The 25,457-nt window shown below is 57.3% G+C and overlaps 1 protein-coding gene across 2 annotated transcripts in view; it reads right to left on the reverse strand.

Annotated features, from left to right (window-relative positions):
* Window positions 1-3,232: 3,232 nt before the first annotated feature.
* TNS1 (tensin 1) overlaps window positions 3,233-25,457 on the reverse strand; it is a 54,564-nt gene continuing 32,339 nt past the window's right edge. Inside the window, exons 17-31 of one of the 2 annotated variants that reach the window (XM_059820300.1) lie at window positions 21,967-22,145; window positions 21,676-21,751; window positions 19,104-19,196; window positions 18,165-18,200; window positions 14,773-14,947; window positions 13,224-14,092; window positions 11,776-11,862; window positions 10,963-11,094; window positions 10,436-10,528; window positions 9,833-9,910; window positions 9,659-9,730; window positions 9,411-9,579; window positions 9,094-9,162; window positions 8,710-8,742; window positions 3,233-7,682 (exon numbers count right to left, since the gene is read on the reverse strand). In XM_059820300.1, coding sequence (XP_059676283.1) covers window positions 7,538-7,682; window positions 8,710-8,742; window positions 9,094-9,162; window positions 9,411-9,579; window positions 9,659-9,730; window positions 9,833-9,910; window positions 10,436-10,528; window positions 10,963-11,094; window positions 11,776-11,862; window positions 13,224-14,092; window positions 14,773-14,947; window positions 18,165-18,200; window positions 19,104-19,196; window positions 21,676-21,751; window positions 21,967-22,145 — 2,306 coding nt within the window. In that variant the 3' untranslated portion in view covers window positions 3,233-7,537. The remainder of the gene's footprint in view (window positions 7,683-8,709; window positions 8,743-9,093; window positions 9,163-9,410; window positions 9,580-9,658; window positions 9,731-9,832; window positions 9,911-10,435; window positions 10,529-10,962; window positions 11,095-11,775; window positions 11,863-13,223; window positions 14,093-14,772; window positions 14,948-18,164; window positions 18,201-19,103; window positions 19,197-21,675; window positions 21,752-21,966; window positions 22,146-25,457) is intronic. The other variant, XM_059820301.1, reaches the window with a different exon arrangement.

The raw sequence follows: 25,457 nt of genomic DNA on the forward strand, positions 1-25,457 counted from the left end.
TTCTCACCACCAGCCCTATGATGGACTTCCCCAGGCCCTACTGGGTTGGATGGCAGCACTCACACATTGTGTCCCCTACAACTGCCTTGGTCCCCTCCCAGGAAAGGGCTGAGGGTCTGGCCCAGGGACCAGAGAAATCTCCAAGTGGGCTGCCGGGGCAAGGGAAGCTGACTGACCCCTCTCTTTTACATCTAAAGCTCCTGGTTTAGTGCTGCTCAGTCCCAGTCTGTGCATCGATAGGAGCCCCAGGCGCTTGGGCAAGCGGCCCTTGCCCCTCCACTGATGGGTCAGGGTGTCACCATCGCATGCAGTGGCCGAGCACCTCAGGGATGCAGTAACTCAGCAGCAGCATCCCGGACACCACGGTGGGGTTTGCAGCCTGCAGGGAGGCACTGCCATTCCCATGTGCGCAGCCCTCCAGGCGAGCTAGCGTGTGTGCCCACATTCGTCTGTGTGTGGTGTGTTGCACAGGGGTGTCTGCGTGTGTGGCAGGCAGCACTCTGCCCAGCACACCCACCTCCCTGGAGAGGAACATCAATCAAACCTTCTAGCACGCTTGAGTGACTTCAACACCCAGAGACTGTTTTTCACTTCAGGTCCCAGTCCATCCTGCCCACAACACTGCAGAGCCTGAACTGGTCTGGGAAATGGGACGCGGGTGCTTGGCAGGCAGCGATGCAGCATCAGTCAGGCCCAGCTCCACGTGGATGAGTGCCTCCCTTGTGCGGCAACAGGGTGAAGGCAGGTTCGGACCGGCGGGTAGGACGTGGCTGGGATGGGTGCAGCAGGACAGGGGACGGGGACGCTGTTTGCCGAATAGGGTGCAGATGTGAGCACAGATCGCCCCAGCCCCAGGGTGGCTTTTGCCCGCACCAGGTCTGCTCCACCCTTCCCAGCCTGGGGAGGCTGGCTGGCTCCTGGCCTTTGCCCAGACACGATGCTCAGGAAAAGCCAGGTTGTGTCACACTTTCTGTCCCTTGGGGACACTTCTGAGGGGGCCCCAGCATTGCTGAGAAGCCTGGGAAAGAGCAAAAGCAAAGAAAGATGAAACTGCCCCATCCTCGCCACCGTGACCCGTTTTGCTCCAGATCTGAGGGTTGTTTCTAGCTTAGTCAACAGAAAATGATGGTGGTAGGGGACAGACCTATATCCAGGTTTCTCCCCAGGAGCACCCCTCCTTGCTAGGGCTACCCCCTGGACTCAGGGCATGGCTTTCCAGCTAGCTTTTATCTGCCAACAGCACCCCACAACCCAATAAGCCCTTAGGTCCTGGGACCTGGGCTTTAAAATCTGTTAAATAAAGGTTGCTCGGAGTCTGACCACATTTGCATGGGAGTTGGCTAGGAATATTTGATGTCGGTGAAGGTTTGGTGCCCCAACCCCAACCTGGGGTTTCCTGACTGTCAGACAGCATGCCCACCCTTTTCTCCTGGAGCAGGAGGCTGAGAGGAGCAAGAAACTTTGCCGCCTTTCACAGCCCTGCAAGAAACACTCCCTGGGTGGCCCAGAGTTCCCAGAGCAGGGGCTGAAATTAGGAAAAAAACGCTGGTTTGGGAACCTGAAGTTGCAGACTCAATAGGCACGGGGAGATGCCATGGGGGCAAGGTTTCCTGGTATGGAGCTGGTGGGACCTGCCTTTCCTGATGGTCACACCAGAGCCACCAGCCTGGCCTGGAGACAGCAGCAAGCTGCAAAGAGAGAGACCCTGAAAAGCCTGCACTGGGAGAGCCAGTGAGGGGGAGCGGGTGGCAGATAAGAACATGTCGAGGAAAAACACAAACCAGAAGCTCCCGAGGAATTTTGGAAAGGAAATGGGGAATTAACTGCAGAAAAAGGGCGGGGGAGTTGGGGGGGGGGCGGAAATGCACTGCAGTTTATGGCTAGCAACAAATAGTCTGTCCGTGCCACCTTGCCAGGCACTCGCAGCCTCTCCTTCCTACCCAGGGGACACCCAGCAGCAATCATCCCAGCCGGGCAGGAGCACTGGGAATGGGGAGGCAGCTGGTGCCGGCTCCTAGGGGGGTCAATTCCAGCAGGAATCAGAGAAGAAACAAAACCAAGAGAGGCTGGCAAGAAAATACCATCCCCACTGTGTCAGACAGGGAGAGGAGGCTGCAGGTCCTGTCTTGCCAGCAGGTAGACAGGGGACAGCCGAGGCCAAGGCTGGCAGACACCGGGTACCTCCCGAGGTCCTGTGGTGCAGCCAGGCTCGGAGGGCACATCGCTTGGGTGCCCACCACAGCCCCACAGCTTTTTCTGGGGGCCCAGAAACCATCCGACCTCCTCCCCTTTCTTTTTTTACCCCTCTTGCCTTCACCTCCCGGCACAAGCCCCACAGCGCAGGGTCCCCGCACAAACAGCCCCCTCAATCCGCCCCTCGCCCTGCAGCTATTTTGGAGAAAGGCAGGAGGTATTTTTAGAGCTGCCGGCTCCCAGGAGAAGCTCTGAGCCTCTGAGCCGCAGCAGCACTGGCGCCAGAGAAACTGCCGCTGCTTTGGCTGATATTTCTTGTATAATTAAACTCAATCCATCCCGGGGGCCGGGTCTTGGCCACCAACTCAGCAAGGAGGGGAAGAGCGGAGCCAGAGAGCCGGGGGCTGAGGGCTCTGACGGATGCTGGGAATTGCTCTGCGAATGCTGGAAAAGCCAGGCCTGAGACTTTGGGGGGGAGTTTTGTCAGGCATAGGGGAGCAGGATGGCTCCGAAAGGGGCAGGGAGAAGGATTTAACAGGAGCAGATCTCAGCAAAGGCAAAAGACCCTGTACCAGCATCATCCCACCCCACTCCCCTGCAGGAGATGGACTCAAAGGGGATGTCCAAGGCTGGACAGACAGCACCTAAAGGCAACATGGGAGAAAGCAGCGGGATTTGAAGAGCACCCAGTGCCTGCAGGGCAAGCCAGAGATACCCCTCCTGGTAAACAAAAGCCCAAGCTGGAGCTGGAGCCATGTAGGAAGTTTTGGGGCTGCCTGGTTTGCGAGCATCTGGTGAACACAAGCTGCGGCTGGAGGCTGACAAGCAGCAGCACAACCACTCCTCCCCACACCCACCAGCCAGCATCTGTCCGGGGGCCCCAATCTGCCGTCGAGGAATGGGGGGAACGACAGCCCGGAGAAAACACAGCACCCACCGGGTTTTAGGTTTTTTCTTTTCCTGTGCAAAAAGAACAGAGCATTTATTCCTGCGCTCCCTTAAATTTCAAGATACATTTCCAGCAATCCAGACACCAAGCTGGCATTCCAAGCAACAGTATATTTTATATAACTGATTTTTTTTGTTTTTACCACTTTATAAAGCCATACAATGAACTGCAAAGAATCCAACATCTGTACAATGGGAAGACAACAGCAGAGTCACATTCACACACAGACATGGTGCGACCAAAATCATCCTTACACGCGCGACAACATTATGGGCACAAAGATACAAAATATAACTTTTTTTTTTCCATCTATATAAATACACAGAAATGGGCGAGTCTAAAAGTTTGAAACTGTTCATTAACACTGATTAGCAAATAAATCTGTAAAGTTCCCAAAGTAACAAAGACAACAACAACAACAAAAAAACCTACGCATAACACAGCGGCACAGGATCCGCCAACAGAAACATTGGGTTGCTTCCTTTTTTTTTTTTCCTTTTTAAGGAAAAGTAAAAAAAAAAGAGTAACCCCAAACCAACCTCACAATTTGCAAAACAAACGAACGAAATGAAACAAGCCCCTGCGGGCTCCTTTGCTGTCTGATCCTCCTGCCTGCTCCAACGGGAAGGTTGCCTTTTGTTGATGCTGCTGTCTGGGTTTTTTGGGGCAACTGGTTTCTTTACCTGTCCGACCTGCTGGGTGGGGATTTACTTTGCGCTTTAGTTCAGGTGGTTGAACTCGCTGGAAAATCGATGCCCGGAGGCTGGGTTGGGTTTTTCTCCCTACCTGGTTTGTTTTCCGTGTGTGGTTTGACCAGGGGGCAGCCAGCAAATGATGCATCCAGAGCAACCCCAAACTTTGCTCAATTTATCTGCTTAAACCCATGAGCCCCCCATCTCCACTGGCGATGAGGGGCTGGCAAAGACTGTGAGATGGGTGCATCCCATCACAGCAGATGATGACATGGATCATCCCTCAAAACAGCTCCCGGGGGTGCAGAGCCGGAAGCAGCCCCGTTGAATGGGAACCCCAAATTTTGCACATTTCAGGCACTACCATTTGGGACAGGCAGCAAACAACCCCCCGGGGGAGCATTTCCCAACAAACAGCAACATCGACAGCAAAGGGAGGACGGGTGGGAAGGGGCTTCTCCGAAGAACAAACCGACACAAAAAGAGCACGTACAATAAATTTACACAGGCAAAAAAAAAATATATATATATATGTGGGGAAAAGTGCGTTTTTAAGGATATCTTTGGCAAGAATATATGCAGTTCTTTGTGCAGGAAGGAGGGATGTGTTTGTGTGTGTGTGTGTGAGCGAGAGAGAGATACCATCCGGCTGCTGACAACGGCAGTGTGATTACAACGAAACATATGCTGGGCTTAACTCGTGCAAGCTCGAATCTCAGATACCATGACTGCATTTAAAAACCAAAGAAAAAAACCCAAAGAGTCTTTTCTGTCCCTTTCGTAAGGAAAAAAATATCAACACTAGGTCCCCGCAGCCCCAGGACCTGGGTGATCCTCAATGCCGGCTGACGGTCTCTCCTGGGGACAGAAAGGGTAGTTACACCTGAAAATGTAACTTAACAAAGGAGATAAAAGGAATAAAAAGTGCCTTTAAAGGGAGCTGACAAACACCCGGCTACATCATCGGAAGGTGATTAGCTGTGTGTTAAAAAAATAATATAATCATCAGATGATTTTGTTAGTGTTTGAGATTTGGATACGGTCTAAATCTCCAGCTGGTGGGTTAGTGGGGAAGCTGTGAGCGGCTCAGGGCCCGAAGCAGGCGTAATGCTATCGGCAGGTATCTGCTGGGGTCGGCTTCTACGCGACATCTCTGGGGTGCTTAGATCTGCTTCGTTTGTACGGGGGGAAAAAGAGGAATGGGAATTTCAAGCACCGGTTTCCAAGGCAGCAGATTAAAATAAAATTACATTATTATCATCTCTTTTCTTAGCAGTGAGAAAACCAAGTCTGAAAAATAGAGGCTTTCAAAAATATATCTTTATATATCTATAAACACAGTGTTTTCTCTAATCGGTGAACGGCAGGGTGAGGAGATTACGGGTGAGATTGTCTCTCATCTCGCTTGAATTTCGCAGAAGGAGGGAATCGCTTTTTGGAAACGTCAAAAATTAAAAGGTCTCCGCATCCGTGCAGCCAGGGAGCTGGGGAGGGGGAAAGTCCCCCCAGAAACCCCGTCCCACCACCATCTCGCAACCAACTCCTCACTACGCATCCTTTCACGCTCGCTTCAGTACGTCAGTACAACCTCCGGCCATGCCAGCCCCCTCCGGGCACCCACGCCGCTCGCTCCCCTACGCACGCACACACACGCACACACACATGCACACTGGTCACACGCACGCCGCCCCTACACGGGGGGACCCCTGTGCCTCTTCCCCCATCCGTATTTTTCCTTGCTTTGGATTTTCTTTTAACGTGCAGGTGTTTCCCCGGGGTGGGGGCAGATATAATGGGGGAGATACGATGCGCGGAAAGCAATATGGCAAAAATAAATATTTTCGGAGTGTAAATTTAACCTTTTTTTCCTCCTTAAAATTTCGTTAGCTTACAGTATTTTGTCAGTATAGCTCGTATATATATTATAGCTATCAAGGCAAAGGCGGTCCAAGGGAGGCAAGCTTTCCGGAGGGGCTACAGTGCTATGTTTCTAATTTTTGTCCCCAATAATCTACCTGGGCCACTTTGCACTGAAAACTTCTCCCAAAAGGCTCTCAGGGGGATATTTGCAGCAGAGGGCTCAGCAATGACCATTCCCCTTACCCCAAACCTGCACGTGTGACCGAAGCATCCTCTGCCCCGCCCCCAGCACCTCGGGGCTGGGACCTCCACCCGCTGCCCCCCAACCACGATCCCCCTCCGCTGCAGCGGCAGGGGGGCCCTTTGCCCCTCTTGCCTCCCAGCTGGCCCTCCTCACCTCCCAAAGCAAAGGGAAAAGCCAATGGCACCAAAGCCACTGCAAAACTACGGTGCATTCAGGGAGGAGCGACCCTCCAGCCAGCCAGTTTTGGGGGTATGCACGTGCCGAGCAGGGTGGCTCTCAGAGGACCTGTTACCTCCCCACCGAGCCAAAGTTGCCCAGCGACTGCAGGTCCTTTCCTTTTTTATTTTTGTTTTTTTAATTTTCTTCCTTCTTTTTCTTTTTTTTTAACGTGGCCTCCAAAATAAAAGGAGAAAAAAGCGCCTGAGTTACTTGTAGTCATTCGCCTTTCGTGCAACTTGAACGTCCATGCAATTTAAAAACCGCTTGCGCATCTCCGAAGAGCGAGATAGGGGTAGCCACGGGTCCGCTGCTTCGCACAGGGAACCCACCTGTGCCAGCATCCGCTATTATTATAATTATTATTATTATTACAATGTTTTTCTTTACTTTCTGTTTTGTTTTTTTATGTTAAGAGAACGTGTGACAGGCCGCAGGAGAAAATTGCCAAAGAGGACTAGTGATCGGAGGGAAAAGGGGAAGATGGGAGAGGATGCAACTTTCTGCATCCTCCCGGAGGTTCCCCGGCAGCATCTGCCTTCCCCAGGTGCGGGGTGGTAGGAGCCCCGCCACTCCTCCCCATGGGCTGGGGGGCACAAGCACCCCCGGGGAGATGGGGAAGTGCCATGTCCCCCCTCTCCAGGTGGACTCACAGCAGCTCACCTGTGACTGGCGCTGGGCTCTGGGTCAGCAACAGAGGTCAGCCCACAGCCAAGCTCCCCGGGGACAGGAGGGCTTGGGACCAAGCCCCCCCGCAGCCTCAGCAAGTCGCCAGGCGGCCAGCAGGTTTTGGGAGAAGCACGGGGGCCAGCAAGGACCCTCTGCTGCAGCCGGACAAGGGAAGGTTTCCAAGGGCATCTCCTCCGGTGTCCCGAAGACCCAGCCCACGTTGTTGATCTCCTACAGGTTATTTCAAACATGCAGCATTCATTCACCGACGGAGCTGCTGGGATAGAGCTTCTTTCATGGGTTTTGCCGGTTGTCTCTTTTTTTTCCAGATGGAAAACACCAGTCATGGTCCCACATTCAATCCCAAGTGGATGTCACCGCTTGGGACCACGATGCCAAAAGCTGGGAACACGCCTCTCGCTGCCACCTTCGCATTGGTCACCTTCCCTGTGCTGGGACATGCATCCTGTCTGGCGTGACTTTGTGGCTCTCTTATGTAGGTGTGTGGTTTTGGTTCCTCTATGTGTGTGTTTGGCTTGTGTTGAGTTTTTAGGGGTTTCGTTGGGGTTTTTGTTGTTTGCTGTTTTCCTCAAAAATTCCAACCCTTTTCCCCCCCGATTCACTTCCCTCTCCCACAATGCACTTCCTCACACTCCTTCTCGGATCAGCTCCAAGTCCTTCTCCAAAATTCAAGAATCACCCGCAAGCGCCGGCTCATCTTTTCTGGCCGGAGCCGAGCATGACCCTGGAGACAAAGTTGACAATGGCTGCAGCTGGCTGGTCCGGGTCCAGCTCGGCGAAGAGGTGGCAGATGTTGTCTGTGGTGCTCCCTTGCTTCCTGGCCACGAAGCCAAAGAGCCTGGGTGGGAAGAAGGCACGAGGCTCAGCAAGGTTTGCCAGCATTGCTTACCCAAGGAACACCACCACCCTCTTCCAGCATGGTCTTGTCCACCTTCCCCTCTTCAACATCCACCTCACACAACACAGAGGGAGACATCCCAAACCAGTCTGCATGAAGACCCATCTACTCTTCCCTTTGCTGCAGTTTCTTTGAAGGCCAGCACTGCATTTCCATCATCTCCTGGCCAAACCCCCCCTTGCTCTGACCATCCCTGCCACCCTCCCTTAGACTGTCCCCAAGAAGGGACCTTACAGATGATCACAGCATTGCCTCGGTTTGGATGATGACTCTCGAAACCACAGAGGTGTGATGGGCTGGCCATTGGGGTAGACCCTGTATGAGAGGAAGGCCATGTGGGGACACGGGGAGCTGGGTGAGACCATGTGGTTATTTCTGTCTGTCTCTCCCCTGATGAATAAAATGTCCCCTTTTTTTAATTAGAGTGCAAACTCAAGTTATAAATACGGGGGAACAGAATGTGAGACAGGCCCAGGCTGTGGCATTTCTAATTGGAGAGGGGAAATATCCCAGCAGCTGGACATCCTAATAAAAACCCCTTTGCTAACACAATGGCTAAAATTAGTGGGAATTGGTCCCTGGAAATGGGCTCAGCTGACAGTTCTGCGCTCCCGTGGGTCAGGACAGGGAGGACAGAAGGAAAGCGAAGAGACGGCTGGTGGCTCACACACCATCAGCATAACCCCAGCTCTGCTCCATGAGCTGGCTCCCGCTGACTCTGCTGGGAGAGTTTCCAGTAAGGCCAGTTCAGCAAGGGCCATGCCTACTCTGACCAGAAATTTGGGGCTGAAAGATGATTCCTGAGTCCCCAGGACCATGGTCTCATGCTTGGGTGAAATGTTCCTGCAGCAAGGAGCTGAGCCCATCTCACACTGCCCTGCATCAGGCATCTCCCAGCCAATGCTGAAACACAAGCAGAAGCCACCCCGACAGCATCTGGGAGGAATCGTGCACAGAAAGTACTTACTTGGCTGGGCCACTGCCATCAGTTTTAGTCCACCTGCAAGGAGAAGAGGAGGTGTGAGGGATGGTGCCTCCTGCACCCCACAGAGAGACAGGGCCGTGATGGGCGCCACCGCACCAATGCTGGAGGGCCAGCCTGGCTTTGCACAGGCTTGGCTCTATGGTAAAAAAACTGATGCACCTCTCCCCCAGCATGAAGATGCTTGGAGACACCAAGAAGTTACCAGAAGCTGGTGTTGCCCCACAGTATCCAAGGGGACCCTCCATCCCTGCCCTCTGCAGGAGCAAAAGGGACAGAGCAAGGAAAGACCCTGCTCCAAGCAGCCCGGGAGCCTGCGGGAGGGAAAAGGGCAGGGGACATGTGCTCCCCCCAGGTTAGGGCACTCACTTTCGTTCCTGGGGGTCCAGGTCACAGAAGGTGACAGTGTTGAGGGGGTAGTGTCGTCGGAAGAACAATCTGAAACACAAGTCAGGGAGTGTCAGGGCCAGGGACCCCCCACCTCTGCCCCATCACAGCCCAGCCCCATCAGCATGGAGGACATTCCCATAGATCTCCCCTAGGATGCTCCAGGAACCAAGGACAAAGCCCAGCCCTGCCCATGACTAAGCTCATGCCACCCCAGGGATGTCTTTCGCCAACACGCTCCCTGGATCACAGCCCCATTGGCTTTGGGGACCCAGGGATGTGGCCGTGGGGGCTCTTACTTCCTCTGGTTGTCGGTTAAGGTGATGCCTTGTGCAGAGACTTTGAAGTGGACGATGGTAGCAGTGGGCGTGGGGTCGGCCACCAGTGTCTCGGCAACAGCCTTCGCAATGGCCTGGGGGCCTGTCAGCGACTCCATCTCCACCGAATTGATGAAGAGGACGTTGCAGGCTGGAAAGGGAGACAGCAGGTGTGGGGTCAGCCACTGCTGCGGGCCACATTCTCCCCGCAGCAGCCCCTCTCTACTCACCCGCACCCTGTTTGAGGAGGTCCGTGGCCGAGTTGGTGGCCGACACGGTGTCTTTCTTTTCCTCCATGGGATCTAGAAAAGACGGGGTGTTAATGCTGCTCCCTGCTTGGAAACCTGCCCTGTCTCCGGCAGGCTGTGGGGGCAAATGCACTCCCTTCTGGCCCTGGCTCTTACCTCGGTCAGGAATAACCAGCTTGCAGGGCAGGGCCAAGGGCATGATGGAGTGCTGGTACACCAGCGCTGAGAGGCAGCCTGGGGAGAGAGGGGAGATGGTCAGCACAGGGCTGGGGACACTGATGTCCCCAGGGTTATGCCATTTTTGCTCCAGGTGGATGGGAACAGGCCTTTTGGTGGGTTTCTTCACTGGGGTCCTAATGCCACACATGGCATTTCCTCTTGCTGAAACCACTGTGCCCACGGAGGGCTCAGGGAGGGGGCAGAGATGCCGGGGCCACCTTAGGAACAATGAATGGGGCAGACGTCCTCGTGCAGCGCCTCAGAGCACATTAGCCATGGGATAACTGGAACAAGGGGAGCCCCTGCCCTCCACCCTGCCCAGCAGCATCATTTGTCCTACACGTGTGTGCAGGAAGGTACGTACCTATGCATATGCACATATTTGTGTGCCCTCATGAGTGTGCATGACCCCAGAGGCTCCAAATGCCCTCAGGACTCAGTTAATGCAGGGACAAGAGGCAGTAAGAGAGGTCATCTGTTTTGATAGTCTGCTTTGATAGTCCAACCCCGCATGTGGGAAGCACGCTTGGGGGCACTCACCAAAATTGGGCTCGTTGGGGCATCCTTTTAGTTTCACACCCCGCGGGCTGGTCTCGATGAGGAAGTGCCTCACCAGCTCATTGGTGATGTCTCCTGGGAAGAGACAGAATGTTCTTACATCAGAGCCACCCCTCTCCTCCTCCCACTCTGCAGTCTTCTATGTGGAAAACAGTGCTTCAGCCCAAGGGAGAGGTCCCTGCCACTCCGCACACCCTCCTCGAATCCGGCCCTTTGCACAGGGTTGACCCCAAGCCAGGCTCGCCCATGTTGTTGGGTGGGCCAGGGAGGCTGTGTCCATTTCACCATGCCAAAGCCCAAGATGCAGATGCCCCTGAGAACTCCGCAGCTCAGGGCAGAGAGTGTCTGGTGCTTCCCTGTGCCCTGGGATGGAAGAGCTGAGAGGGAGGGATCCTGCCACATCAGCACATACCCAAGGGCACAACTGGCTCAGCAGACCCAGCTGCCCGGTCGCCCCAGCCAAACAATGGAAAGCATCTCGGCGTGGGATGGAGAAGGACACACAATACCTTTCTTGTTCTGCTGCATGACCGTGGGAGGTGGAGAAGCTACTTTCATGGCGAGGCCGTAGGCTCCCCGGAAGGAGTGGCTGTCTCGGATGATGAAAGCCCCTGGCTCCCTGTCCTTCAGCAGTGCAATGGCTGCAGGAGAGAATGGCAGACCTCAGAGTTGGCACAGTGAGAGCCGACAAGCCCTCCCAAACCAGTAGGCGTGGGTTGGGATGGGGAGCCCCAGGTCTGCGGCCTCACAGCCAGGCACCCCGATGTTACCGTCCCCCCCTGCATGTCTGGATGGGGGTCCCGAGTAGGTCTGCAGCCAGGCAGAGACTCATCTCAGCCCCGCCGCTGCTGCCCTTGCATGGGCATTTCAGAGCATCCGTTCCCCCCCCAGCCCAGCTCTAAGCAACTGAGCATTGGAGAGCAGGCAGGGACCAGGGGCCAAATGCTGGGACCTTGTCCCTGAAGGCACCTTAGCCCTCCTTATTTTCTTCCCTCTTATTTTAGCCATGTCTCCAAGACCCCTCTGAGCTCTCTCAACTCAAGATCTGTGTGCTTTGCACCCCAAACTGCATAGATCCACTGCACTCTGTGGGAACCAGCGTTCCTCCACCAAGGGGAAGGTTTGGGGAGCCCACATCATGCAAGGCTGCAGCTGAGCTGGGCTTCAACCCCTCTTTGCCATGGACTGAGCATCCACAATCCACCTTCACTCCTAATCCAGCCCTAAGGGAAATCCTTACTAATCCCTGTGATCTCAGACACACCCCAGCTCCCAACCGTAGCTTACTTGACCGTTTCCTTCACCCTGTGCCATCTACCCACCCTGCTCCCTGGAGATCTCTGGTTTGTACCAGTACTTGGAAGTGTCCTGCACAAACTTGACGTTAGCACGAGTCTCAGGGCTGATGTCTGCAAGGAAGGAAAGAGGAGAAGACAAGAAAAAAGTTAAAAGATGCTGTATCTAAAACTCCACATGAGTTTTTAGCAAATCTGGCTAAAGCATTAACACCTCCACCTCTTCTCAGCCCCAACATATTGCCTTAACCTCAACCCAATCCTCCATACCCAGACAGGCTGATCATCACCTGGAGCTTATGCGGCTGCTGGGCATCTAAAGCTAAACCCCGACACAAGGGTCCTTGAAGGGCTATACGTGGGATGAGTCTCCTTGCCACACAGGCAGAGACAAAATGGAAATTCATCATTTAAAAGGGAGCTGGCCAGGTGAAATGAAAGCTGTCGGAGGAAAGAGGTATGTCCCTGACTTCAGAGGACCTTCACTGCTCTCTAATGTTCAAGATTTGGCTCATCCATCATAAAAATAAATTGCTTCCCTTATCTTTGTTCCGTGCAGAGAAACTGGACAGGTCGACCTACCCTCAGAAATGCAGCCCCCAGTCCCAGCCTGACCCTGCCTCGCTCAGCACCCATCAGTGGTACGGCCCCAATGGGAGGCGGTCCTCCAGCCATGAAGCCAATGCTTTGCTCAGGCAATGTTTCCAACCACCTGCTTTCCAAAAACAACCGAGCAAACAACCTGGCGGGCTGGACAGCATCTCTGCTGGAGACGTGTTATCAGCCCTCTGCAATCTGGTCACCTTCAGAGAGGCGGTGGGCTCACTCCCCTCCCCAGCCCCCTTGGTAATTGTTACGGTTTTTAATTGCTTGCACTTCCCGGCTAGGAAATGTCTCCAGCCACAGCAAGTCACGGGGCCAGGGTGGGCGCCAGCATGCCCACAAAGGGCTGCCCGCTCAGCAGCGGAACCAGCCCAGCAGTTGGAGCCACCACTGCCCCACGGCTTTATTCCCCTCGTCCTATCGGCCTGATCTTGGCGTCACCAAGGTGTCCCGTAACAGGAGCCAGCGAAGGTGTTCCAGGCGCGGCGGCACCTGGGGCACGGCACACTATTTGAAATGAGGAGGCAGTGCTGCAGCAAGGTCTCAGCGGGGTAAAGCCTGCCGGAAACGGGGCTCGGAGGTCAGCGCATCCCCACGGCAGAGAAAAGCCGCCTCCGGGAGCTTTGATCTCCCCGTACACAACTCTGGGCGCTGTTTACGCCAGCGATGCTGGGTCAGTGCTTTTCCTGTTTGGATTTGCCAGAAAGTGCAGGAAATGGCCCAAGCCCCGGCGGTACTGCCGGTTTGTGGAAGGGCAGAAGGGGTAAATCAGGACATGGCTGCAACCCCTTCCCTTCCAGCCAGCAAGGAGGAGGAGAGGAGGGCCCTGGGTAGGGCAGGGGGACACAGGCACCTCCAACAGCATCCCTTACCTGGCATGGAGAACTTGGAGAAGTCCGGCAGGGTATGGGAGAAGGCGACGGCACTCCCACTGCTGGGACTGGACATGCCACTGGAGAGGGGCGAGGACGCCTTGCCGTTGATGGTGGCGTAGTTGGGCAGGCTGTTGGAGCGCTCCCCGGCAGACATCCGCCGCTTCTCAGGCAGTGCAGGCTGCGGCGTGGGGCTGCCCTGGCGGTAGGCAGCCGAGTCCGGGGAGGAGGAGTGTGGCGTGCTCGTGCCGGGGTAGTATGCCGGCGAGACGGGGAAGGACGGCGTGGAGGGAGGCTGGTAGCCGGAGGAGCTGCTCTGCCGAGACAGCGTCGGGCGCCTCTCCTCCGGGCTGGGGTAGCCATACAGGGGGCTGCCGGGGGGGATGGGCACCGTGGCTTGATGCCTGGCCAGGCTGGGGCTCCCCGGCGGGGCCACCAGGTTGCTGTGGGCTGCCATGGCATGCCTGCCCAGCCCAGGGCTGCTGGGAGCTCCACTCATGCTGGGGTTGACAGCTCTTCGCCCAAAACCGGGGCTGGGCGGCGTGTTGGTAGCCACTGTCCGGTGCAGAGTGCGGGGGCTCCCTGGCAGGACGTGGACACCCACCACGTTGACCTGCGGCTGCGGCCGAGCTTGGGGGTCTGGTTGGAGGCCGGCTCGGCCATCGGGGTAGTCAGGGCTGGCGTACGCCGAGCCCGGGACCCCACCTTGGACCATTGCAAAGGAAGATGGAGACGAGTTTTGGTAGCTGCTGTGAGAAGAGGGCATCTGCGAGCCAACAGGCGACCGGTAAACAGGCTCAGCCGAAGCATGGGGAGGTGTAACCGTGCCATGGGGGCTGCCCTCTGACGGGTAGCTGCGGAGGGAGGCCCTGAGGAGAGATGAGAAGAAGGAGGATTCAGCTCCATCCCTCATTCCTCCTGCTGGCTGGCACCCTTCTGTGAGTGGTGCACAGAGAAACTGAGGCATGGCACCAGCGAGCTGCTCGGTTGCTCAGAGGCAATGCTGTGATGGGTCCTGCCAGCTGCATGAAAGCAGCTGGAGGCAGCTCTAGTTCCTCCATGCATTCCAATTCCCTCTCAAAATACAACTTTCTGGGAGACAGCCTTTTTCCAGCTCCACTCCCAGCAAAATGCCAGGTTTGTTCCTCCCTGCCAGCCTCACCAGGTGAGCTGGTGCAGGACATCCCGTGGGCAGGGTGGAGAGGGGACAGGGACAATGGCTCCATCGCACTGGGCACAGGGCACTGATGCTCAGCCCAACTCAGGGCTAGGGGTTAGCACACACCCCATCCCTCTTCCTGCCCCAAGGGCCAGGTTCCCATTGAGATGCTGCCAAGGACCAGTGACCACCAGCGACCACCAGCGACCACCAGTGACCCAGCTTTGTGTCCTCAGGGCAGTGAGCTGCATGGTTAGCCAGGACCCCTAAACCCTGCATGGGGAGACAGAGGTCCTTGCAAAGGGAATGTCAAAGTGGGAGCAAGCCTGTGCACCAGGCAGGGTTCGGCCCTGGCCCCACCAGCCCCTGAACCTGCACCCACTGCCTTACCCGTCCACGCTGTGAATGGGGCTGCTGGTGGATACGGGGCTGGGGGCAGTGAAGGAGTTGGCGAAGGTGCCGTTCCTGGTGGGCACCTCCGGGCCCCCGGGCTGGGTGGCAGGCAGGCTCCCTCCCCTGCCCGTCGTGGCTGTGCGGGCCACTGATTCGACGTAGCTCCTGGGCTCTGCGGCAAAAGAGAAGGGGAAATGGTTGAGCCCACAGCTCCCATGGGAAGGGGACCATGCCCTTATTTCAGCCAGTGAAGGTGCTTGAGCTGAGCTTCTCCAGCTGCACACTTCCCCCGTCCCTCTTCTCCCAGGGGTTGTGCAAAACCAAATCTGGCTCATCCGGGACTTTAGGTTGCTCCAACGAATGCTGAAAACCCCAGCCAGGGCACAGGGAGGGGGGTTGCGCACACCCCTTTCCCCAAGGGGACCAGAGCCCATGGGACCGTAGTCCCTTCCTGTGCCACAGCCCCTCCACCCTACTCTGAGTCAGCATCCCTCCCCACCCGGGATGCCACACAGCACATGTCATACTCCCTGCTCATCCCCGGCCCCTAAAAATAGACCTGGTGACTCTTTTCTGGCTCATGTGGGACTGATGATGATGCCCAGCAGTCCCTGCCCCGCACAGCCCACCTCTGCCAGCCATCTCCAGCAGCAGACTAAAGAGCAGTTCCAGCTATTTCCACTGCAGTATCCAACACACTCACACTCCCAGCCCAGCTTGAAACCAGAGCCCACGAGCACGACCAAGAAAAGCAATTTTCCTTTGGAGCCGCTGAGCTGACCCATGCCAGGAGCAGCGGGCTGGGCTGAGTGTCACCAGCCAAAGCAACCGCCAGACCCAGCCCTCCCTCCTCCCTTTCCCCCCTGCCTCCTGCTCCATCCAGACTGGTCCCCATCCCTATGATAGCCCCCACAGCCCCTAGTCCCCACCAAAAGCCGTGCCAGCTGAAGGGGCTGCAGCTTCAGTCCTGTCCCTCCATGCCCCTGCAGCCGTGTCACACCTTGGCTGGCATGTGCCACCGACTGCCTCCGTGCTGGGGCACAACACCCTGAGCGAGACCCACTGGCGCCCAATGCTATGGGCCGGGCATCCTTGCAGGTTCCCAGCTCCAGGCTGGCCGTGTCTGAGGCGGCTTCACAATAGTAATTAGCATGACATACATTTTTATTATTATTAGTCATATCAGCCAGGCTCCAGCTAAGCCGGCCGGCAAGACAGCCCACTCACAGCTAGCAACGCCAATGCACAGCTCCGTGTTTGGTGCCGGACCAGGGGGTTGCAAGGAAAAAGACTGTCACGGGTCCCCCTCCGTCCCTCCCAGTGTCTCCGTGCCCCATCCACCTGCAGACAGGGAAGGAGTCGTCCATCCCTCCGGCTGATCTCCCTGCCCAGCCCTGCTCAACCAGACCAAGGAAAGATCTGAGCCAAAACCAGACCAAGGACCTCAACACCAGTTGGGTACCAGCATCTAAGGCAGGACAGTGACAGGGACGAGGTGCTGCCCAGGGGGACGCCCAGGGCAGCTGCGAAAAACTCATCGTAGCTTAGGTAATTAAATTAATTTCACAGCTACTCACTTTTCTTCCCCAGCTCCCCACCCCAGACTAAAATTAGCCAGACGTACATATGAGTCAGCCTGCAAGAGGTTAAGACCAAACAGCTTTGAAAATGCCAGCCCCTCCTGCAAAGGCAGGGGTTGAAGCCAGGCAGGAGCCGGGGGCTCGGGGAGTGGGGACAGCCCACGGGGGAGCGTATGTGCCAGCATACCTGTGTCACAGCGAAGTGTGTGACCATGAGCACATGTTCGAGTTATTTGGTTCAATAAGGGAAAAAAGAAAGAAAAAAACGCTGGGAAGTTTCATCAGGGTTTTTTTAGGTTGAAAAAAATCAGATCTTGCCTCCTAGTGTTTTCTTGGAAGAGACTCCAGAGACAGGCAGATGGTGGGAGAATAGAGAGGCCTTGAGTCACCGGGGAGGGGGGCAGTCATTCAGGAATCCCGAATCCAAGCAGGGCTTCACTCCAGCCAGAAATCCCCAGCACTACAACTGCATTGGGCTGTTTTAAAGCCTCCCCGGAGGTGGCAGACAGGCCCTCAGCTCCCACGCTGCCAGAGCATCCCCCGGTCCCAGCAGCAGCTGAGCAGAGCCCAGCGGGGCAGGGAACCTCGTGGAATGTGTGGCTGCGTGCAGAGGGTGTTAAGCCAAAGCTTCATTAAGCCAAAACACCCATCCCTGCTCAGGACTGCAGATTCAACCCCCCCAAAATCATCACATTATCCAAGAGGAAGAAGAACAAAAGCAGGGCTAGAGGCTGGTGGTGGCCGCTCAGCCCGGCCAGTGCAGGGTCACCAGACATCCTTTAATATACCCAAGAAGACATTGCTGAAAAATCAGCTCTGAAAACAGAACATTTTCTTCAAGCAAATGCTTCCTCCAGCATTACAGAACATTCAGGTTTGGGTTACGTGCATTTTGAGGAACTCCAGGGGAGAAATGCTGATGGCTCCCGAGGCCACGGGAAGCATCGGAAACTCATCGAGAAGAGACATCCTCTCCCCAAAACCCATCTTGAACACATAGTTCCCCATCCTGGCTCCAAGGGCCCAAACTTTCATTAAAGAAGAAAGCAAAACCATCCAACAACCATTAGATAGCAGGCAGCACTCTGCAGAATCGCAGCCACTCCCAAAGCCTCCATCCCCCCGGAAGACATGCCACCCCAGAGCCCACAGTGCCCCCACCATCAGCAGGGCCGCCCCCCAGCTGCTGTCCCAGTTCAGCCCAGTCCTCAGCATCCCAGGAGAGGGGCAGCCCGGGGATGGGAGAGGTAGGGAGAATTTGGGCAGCCTCCCAAGGCAGAGGATGCATGCCGGCTGCCGGTGCTGTGCCGCTGCCCAGCCAGCTGAGCCGACAGCACGCTGGTGGCCTCTGTGCCTGGTGACCTTTTGTGCTGCACTTTGGTTTATTTTTGCTCCGAACAGCAGCAGCAAAGCCAGAAAGGGAAGGCAGGAGCCCAAAACTGGGGCTGCTTCTCCCAGCCCCCCACCAGGCTCATATGGAGCTGGCGTGGCATGGCAGCATCCCCGGCGTGCCACCGGCGAGGATGCCACACAGCGACAAAGAGCTCTCAGCCCCCATGGATGATCGGCACCCAACGTGACAGACCTCCACCTCCAATTTTGACACTGGGGGAGCCAACCACAACACAAGGCACAACGTTCCCTTCGTCGAAAGGGAGTGGAACGGGCAAGACTCAGGCTCCTCCATCCCTGGAGGCCAGTGCAAGGGAAGGCTGCTGGCGCAGACAGCCAAAGCCTGCTCTGACCAATGGTCCCAACAGTGGGGATGAGCGGGGAAGAGAGAGACAGAGAAAGAAAACCCTTTCTTACCTTCTTCAGAGACACCACCTGCCTCCCCTTCTAGCTCTGAGAGACGGAGGGGCAGGGGAGCAATGGGAGTGGGGAGAAGAGGAAGAAGGGAGGTGCAAGACAGAAAGAAAGAGAAATCCGAGTTAAGCAGCTTTGCCTTACTCAGGCAGGGGCACACAGAGCGCAAAGGAGAGCCCCACACCTCCCCGACACTGCGCCCCAAATGGGGCCTCTGGCCTTGGACACCCCCAGGGTCCACCTGGGCATCCCAGAGTTGATCTCCAAACCCCAAGAAGCTGGTTTCAAGTGGGGAAGAGGGAACAGAGGGGAGCCACCATGAAGGGCTGCTCCGGGAAATCCAGTAAGCACCAAAAAAGCATCAGCTTGCCCTTGGGGGCAGAACGAGAAGGGTCTCGCTGGGTGGGCTCAGCCAAGCCAGGCCCCACAGGCATGGGGAGGTTACACTCAGCCCTGAGATGGCCCAGGAAGGGGCCCTGGGTGCTGGGGAGCAGCAAGGTCTGGCTTGGCAGGCTACTCTGGGACATGTCCTCAGGACAGTGGGGCCTTTGCACCCAGGGACCACTCTCTGGGATGGAGAGGGGTCTGGATACTGTTCTGGCTGACAGGCTCGGCTCCCGGAGAGCAAACCCTCTCTGGCTGTGCTGGGGAGGAGAAGGGATGGAAGACCTAAGGGAGGGAGGAGTGTGGGGCTGGGGAGGAGGCAGGACCCTGGGGTTTTCCAGCCTCCACCACCAGAGACCCTGCTGGACTGAGCCCCCCAGGGCAGCACCAACATTCCCCACCCTCACACAGTCCCAGAGTCCCCGCGGGAGGTGACAAGGACCCCACGGCTACCTGGCCTCAAAAGGGAGGCAGAAGTGCCTTCTCCAGCCAGGGGACCCTTCCAGGGGTATCCTCACCCCAAAAAAACCCACCTGCAGCCCCCGTGCACGCACTCACCTCCCACTGGATGCAGCAGGATCTCCGCCGGGTTGTGGGGTTTCAGCCCCAGTGCTGAGAGCGGGGTCTTGGCCAGGCCGGGGGGAGAACGCACTGTCGGCACGGGGGATACAAGAGCATTAGTGGGAGGGGTGGGAGGTGAAGCTTCAGAAAGGCTGGAGCTGTTGCTGCCCAGGGGTTCAGAGCCGCCATGACCCATCCCACCCACCCACTGCAATCAGGGGCTGCCAAGAGCCCTTGTGCGAAGCAGCTCCTTAGGGAAGGGAACCGATCCCCCTCTCCATTTGGGGATGCACACAGGGTGGGAGGTGCCCGGGAACAAGCAGTCTGCCCCATTGTGAGGGTAGCATGATGGAGAAAGGGGGCAATTCCCACCAGGGCAGGCCCAGACACCATCTCCCAGCAGCACCCCCATGAGGGAATGGTCCCACCATAGGCATGAAGCCTCTTTCATTGCCCCTGTGCGAGCAGCTGCCCCCCAACCCAGCACTCCCAAACCTTAAACCCCCTCTGCCGATCCCCATGCCTGGCTGAGCTGGGACCAGGCTGTTCCGGAGCAGTTCATCACCCCCATGAAAGGGGCAAACACCCCCCCCCCCCGCCCTCCAGAACAGCTCAACGGGTGGGTGAGGATGTTCACACAGAGCATGTTCCCTGAGCGGTGGCAATGCACACGTGAGGTCTGTACCCCTGTGCCCATACATACATACCACGAGGAGCTGCGTAAGTATGTATGGCTATGGTATGGATGTACCAGCAATGCGGAGCGGCAGGGTTTCACGGGGCAGGGTGGACCTCCCTGAGCCAACTGCATCTCCTCTTCCCTCCTGCCCCCCAAGGTTTGACCCATCTCCCTGATGCTGCATCTCCCTGGGGGAGACCTCCAGGTCTCATCTCCAGCAAGAGGGACCAGAGGACAGATCCCTCCATCAGCATTTGAACTTCCCAGACTGGTGGCGCGGGCACGGGGCCTGCAGCGAGGCCAGGAGGCGGTGGGTGGTGGGTGCTCCAGAGGAAAGCCAGACCCTCGCCCCAAGCCCATGTCTCCCCGGCAGCCTGGGGCTGAAGCAGCAGAGCAGCACGTCCCTGGGAAACCGAGATGGCAGCGCCTTCCCCACGGGTGTCCGATTTCCCCAAATCTGGCCGGCCACAAGCCATAGTGTCAGCTCGCATCTCTCTTGGCTGACCAGCAGTGGGGTCCTCCTGGGGCCAGGAATTCCCCCGGGACTGTCTCCCCATGGAGGGAATCTCTCCTGCATCCCCCCCGGGGGGCATTTTGGAGAAGCCTGCAAGCTGCAGCTTCAAACCTCCCAGGCCTCCCCAGCTAGCGCTGGCTAAGAAGCACTGCCTCCGGGCCATGTCCCCAGCCAGGCTGTTCCGGGTCACCTCTGCAAGTGACTCATCCCCCAAAACAAGTCACTGTTCCACTGCCAAGGAACTGCTTCCCCAGGGCTGAGCTCTCCAGGTCCCCAGAACAACAGAGCCATTTCGGAGCTGCCAAATGCCCTGGGGACGCTCCCACACTCCAGTCACTGCATCCCACCAGACCAGGCTCAAACTACAGCGGGTTGTAGGGGAGGAACAGCAACAGCACAGGAGGAAAGAGCCTTGAGCCCCATGGGCTGAGCTACGGGGGGCAGGAGGCCCCATTGCGACCAGGACGTGGCATCAGAGAGGGCTGCACCCAGCCCAAGCGCACCCAGCCCAAGCACCCCCAGCTCCAGAGCATCCCTCAGCATCCAGCCTACAAAAGTGGTTTGGGGGGGTAGGGGAGGAGCTGCCATCTTTTTGATGGGTTTCCCAGTTGACTGGCTGCTCTGTTGCACTGGTCCAGCCCGAGTCGTGCTGTGCTGACGTAAGGCTGCTCACCGGGGTTCTTCACTCGAGCCGGTCACACAAACCGGGTCCACACAAACCCACCACGACTGCATAGTCAGTGTTAGTCAGAAAGGAGGCATGCCACGCCAGAGAAGCGGAGATAAGCTGCATGCAAAGGGCTGGCATCTCCCAGCCTTTTCCCCCTCCTGCCCTGGAAACAGCAAGTGAGAAGAGGCACAGCGTGCAAAGGTCTGCCCCAAGCCCCCTCCTGGTCTTCAGTCCCTCCTGCCTCCCCCTGGTTCGCCTGCTACCGCAGCCTCGTTGCCCTTCTTGCCATGCCGGTAGGAAAGATGGTGAAGTGCAGCACTGGGATGGGGTGAAAGGATGCTGTCTTTTGGACCCTGCCTCTCTCCTTATCCCGCCTTGGGATCCCATCCAAGAAACGCCCCAGTGAGTGGAGGGTGGGAAAAAGCCAACAGGAGGGTGCCAAGCACGAGATGGGGCACATGAGATACCAAGCTGATGGCAGCATGGAGTGGTGGGGTGCATAGGAGAGAGGAGGATGGAGAGGAAGAGTGATTAACGTGGCGGTGGGAGTCTGGAGCCCGGAGCTGTCTGACCCTTGGCGAATTTCTGGCTTGCCGAGAGCCACCCACCAAGCCCCTCCACCTCCCGGAGCCGCAGCACTTACAGGGGTTGGAGTAAGGGGTTTGTGGCGAGACGGGGAAGGCTGGGGTGGGGGGAGAAATCTCACCGCCGCTGGAGGGTGGGCTGGTGGGGGAGGCACCCTCCATCTCTTCGAAGGCTTCCTTGTAGCTGTGGAGGTGAGGCTGGGGAGAGCAGGAGAAAGGGTCAGTCCCATTCCTATGATGGGCATGACCCTCCAGGACAGCACCACCACCAAAAGCATCACTAATCCCCAACCCTGCAGGATGCCATGGATGCTGAAAGTCCCATACTCCTCTCCAAGCCTTCTCCCTCCCCGGAGGTGGCTGCACTCCACCAGCAACACCCCCACCCCAGCACCCCCTCCACGCCAGCACACCTCTTTGGGCCTCCCTCCAGGGTTGGCCGCAATGGTGCTGACCACCTCAGGTGAGAGGACAGTGGGGCTGCGGGGCGAGCTGGGCTCCGGCGAGCTCTTCTCATAGTGGCTGTCGCTGGGGGTCCGCTTCCGGGCAGGGACGGCGCTCTCCTCCGAGGGCTTCTCCCGGGACTGCACCCCTGTGGGGCAAGCACAGGGTGGGAGATGGGTGAGGAGGCACCAGCTAAGATGGGGACCAGCAGGAGATGCTCTGGGGCAGATCCGAGAGGTCTCCCCGGGGCTGTGTGCCACGGAGGAGGCTCTGCCCAGCAGAGATGGCAGCTTCAGCACTCACCTGCATCTAACCCCCGGACCAGTATGGTCAGTTTTGAGCTGGAGCAGATATCCCCTACAGCAGTGGCCCTGAGCCACGCAAAAAAGCAAGGCAGGGTGGTGGCTAGTGTCTGGATTGCTGCATTAGCCCTCCCAAGCATCTCGAGTTTTGGGCTCAGGGACAGCATCCCCCGGCAGTGGGTGTGAGGGGCACGAGCATCCTGTGATCAGCCCAGCGAGCCAGCCCAGTCCCGCCAGCCAGGAGAAGGGGACGCTGCCTGCCCCTGCCCTGCTGAGCTAGGGAGGACCGGGACCTCCTGACAGCGTTACAGTGGGAAAGGGCCAAATCCCCCAGCACCAGGGCGGTCATGTTCGGCTGCATCCCTGGTCCCACATCCACATGCAGCTTCAACCACAGCAGTGGAAAAAGCCCATTTTTGTGAGTCCACAAAGCAGAGAGAGCACTAGGTCGGGAGGAAGGACCCCAACAGAGAGATGGTGCAGGGAACCCCAATAAACCACTGCTGATATCCCACCCCCAGCACGAAACTGTCCTAAAAAGGGGAGATCAGCATCTCCACTCCATCTCCCTCCAAAGCTCCTTCCCAGACCCCAGCGCCACGAACCACCAGTGCCCACAGCCTGGGGCAGCGCCAAGGGGCTCTGAGACCCCAGGGGAAGAAGGGAGTGAGCAAGTCACCGAGGAAGAATGGGTTTCTCCAGGCTGTCAGGGTCTGGTAGATCCCACTGGTGATCCCATGGGCTGGGATAAAACCCAGAAACAGGGACAAGGCCAGTGCAGGGCAGGGGGACTTGGGGGGCTGGGATGAGGGGTGCAACCCCAACTCTCTCATCACCCAGTGGGGCCCAAACACACTCTCTGCCCATCTCGCCTGATGAAGAGGTTAATTAGGGCTCAGGGACGATGGTGCCGGGTTTGGTGCAGGGGAAGCACGCAGAGCATCACGGGCGCAGCTCAGAGCCCCGCGGGACTCCTGCTCCTCCCCAGGAGACACATGGCAGCGGGGTGACCCCTGGTCTCAGCCCCACAAGCAGAGGTGACAGCACCGTCCCCTCCGCCCTTCCTGCAGAGCGGAGGAGTGCTGACACTCCCCTTGGCCCAGCACATTGGGGGGAAAAAAAAAGAGAAAAAGGAAAGAAAAAAAAAAATAAAAGAGGCCAGCATCACGCTCCAGGAAATGCACTTTTCAAACACCAACTCCTTTCCCACGGGCTGGCGGAGGAAAACCAGCCATCAGCTGCTTCCCCTCACTCCCCGGGGCTCCGTGCAGGACCCACGCCTCACGCCCGCTGACCTCCCCTCTTCACGGTTCCAGCGCCACACCGGAGCTTTCACGGCCCAGGGTAAAGGGCTGGGAGTGGGGAAAGGGCTGGGAGTGCGGGAGGGAGGGAGGTGGCCTGGTTGCATTTCTAAATAATCAGCCCAGTGAATGGCAACAACAATAAAATCACGGCTCGGAGGGGGGGAGAGGCGGCCAGGCTGCAAGGCGGGGGACACGAGCCAACGGGGCTGGCTCCAGCCGTAGAGGCGGCCTGGAAAATTCCACTAAGAGCGGCTTTGAAACACAACTCCCCGATCCCTTCTGCAGGTGCTCGCCGGCACAGGGGACAGCCATTAAAAAGGCCCATGGAGGGGACAGGGGGACAGACAGGGTCTCTGGGAAACCGCCCTGCAGGCGCAGTGGCCATGGGTAGCATCATATAGGGCCACCCTATATCTTTTTCCCTGCTCCTTGCTTTAAAGGGAAGAAAGCCCTGTGTTGTGAGAATAGGGAGAAACAAAATGGGGGAGGAAAAATAAAGCAAACCCTTGTATTTTATTTTCACCCCTCCATTTTGTGCACTGTGGGTTGTCCTGCACACTGCAAGAGCATCACCAGGAGCATCCCCTGCCCCATCCCAAAGTCAGCTGCAGCGACTGAACACTGCGGAGAGGCAGGGACCAGGCTCCTCGAGTCGCACATGCCTGCCTCACTTTGCATTTTTCATTCGGGAAGCACAAACAGCAGCTCGCTGGAGCCCGGCTGTCAGTGCACGTCACACATCTACAGAGTCAGAGTGGGACCCTCCACCCCATGGCCGGGGCTACATGCCACCCAGCCACAGGGTGCGGGATCTGGCCCATCGGGACACCCAGGAGCTCACCGGGCTTTGGCTGCTCCACTCCCCAGACATGGAAAGCAGCGGGGGCCACAGGGAGGGGAGGGAGGAGAGGGGGAAAAAAGGGACTCATTGTTTGGGAGCCGAGAGTGGGAAACTTCACGGGCTGCCTGGAGCAAAGCCTGGAGGAAACCCAGGCTCTGAGCACAGCTCCCTCGACCCCCCGCGTGATTTATGGGCTGGAAACTACACTTGAAAAACAAACTTTCCTTTCCCCTGCTCACTGTGCCCCTTCGGCAGACGTACAGCCTCCCTTAGCCATGGCCCCACCACCAGCTCCCCGAGGATGCCCTGCCCAGCTGCAGGAGTTGGGGTTCCCCATCACAGTTGAAAGGGGGAAGAGCAGCCTGTACCCCACTCGCTACCCTTGCCCCCCATCACTTCTGACACTGCCACCCCTTCTGCTGCCCATTTAACTCCCTAACCTGGCAGCAACCCTCTCCCAGGAAAGTCCTGCCCTTGGACTAAACACAGCTCTAGGACTGGGGAAGGGCAGGAGCACAACAGCCAGGGGAGGAAGAAACAAGGGGCATTTAAACCCAGGTGGTTTTGTGGCTGGGGAGCCAGGTTTCTGGGCCAAATCAGGAGGCAGCTGCTTTTTGGGCATGAAATGCTGGAGGTACTGCCAGGCAAGAGCCAGGCGATGCCCCCACACAGTGGAAAGGAGAGGACAAAGCAGCATCCCATGGCCTTCGGGATGTGGCACTCAGCAGTCAAAGCCAGACAGGGACACATGATGCTCAGGGAAAAGAGAGATGCAAACTCATTCCCTGCCTGTACGAGGAACAGTAGCAGACGTTGCCCTGTACCGCTCTCTGCCAGAGCCCAGTTTGCCCCATCCCACTGGGCTCAGATATGTCTACTGCTCCTCTCCTCCCAGGGCACTTCATTGATGTGCCCGTCCATGTCTCACCCCAAAACAAGCACAGCCAAGGGCCCTCAGTCACCCATCCCCCAGCTGCAGATGGACCCATGGGAGAACCCCCAGACTGAGGCAG

Source organism: Gavia stellata, chromosome 8, assembly GCF_030936135.1.
Source record: "Gavia stellata isolate bGavSte3 chromosome 8, bGavSte3.hap2, whole genome shotgun sequence".
NCBI lineage: Eukaryota > Metazoa > Chordata > Aves > Gaviiformes > Gaviidae > Gavia > Gavia stellata.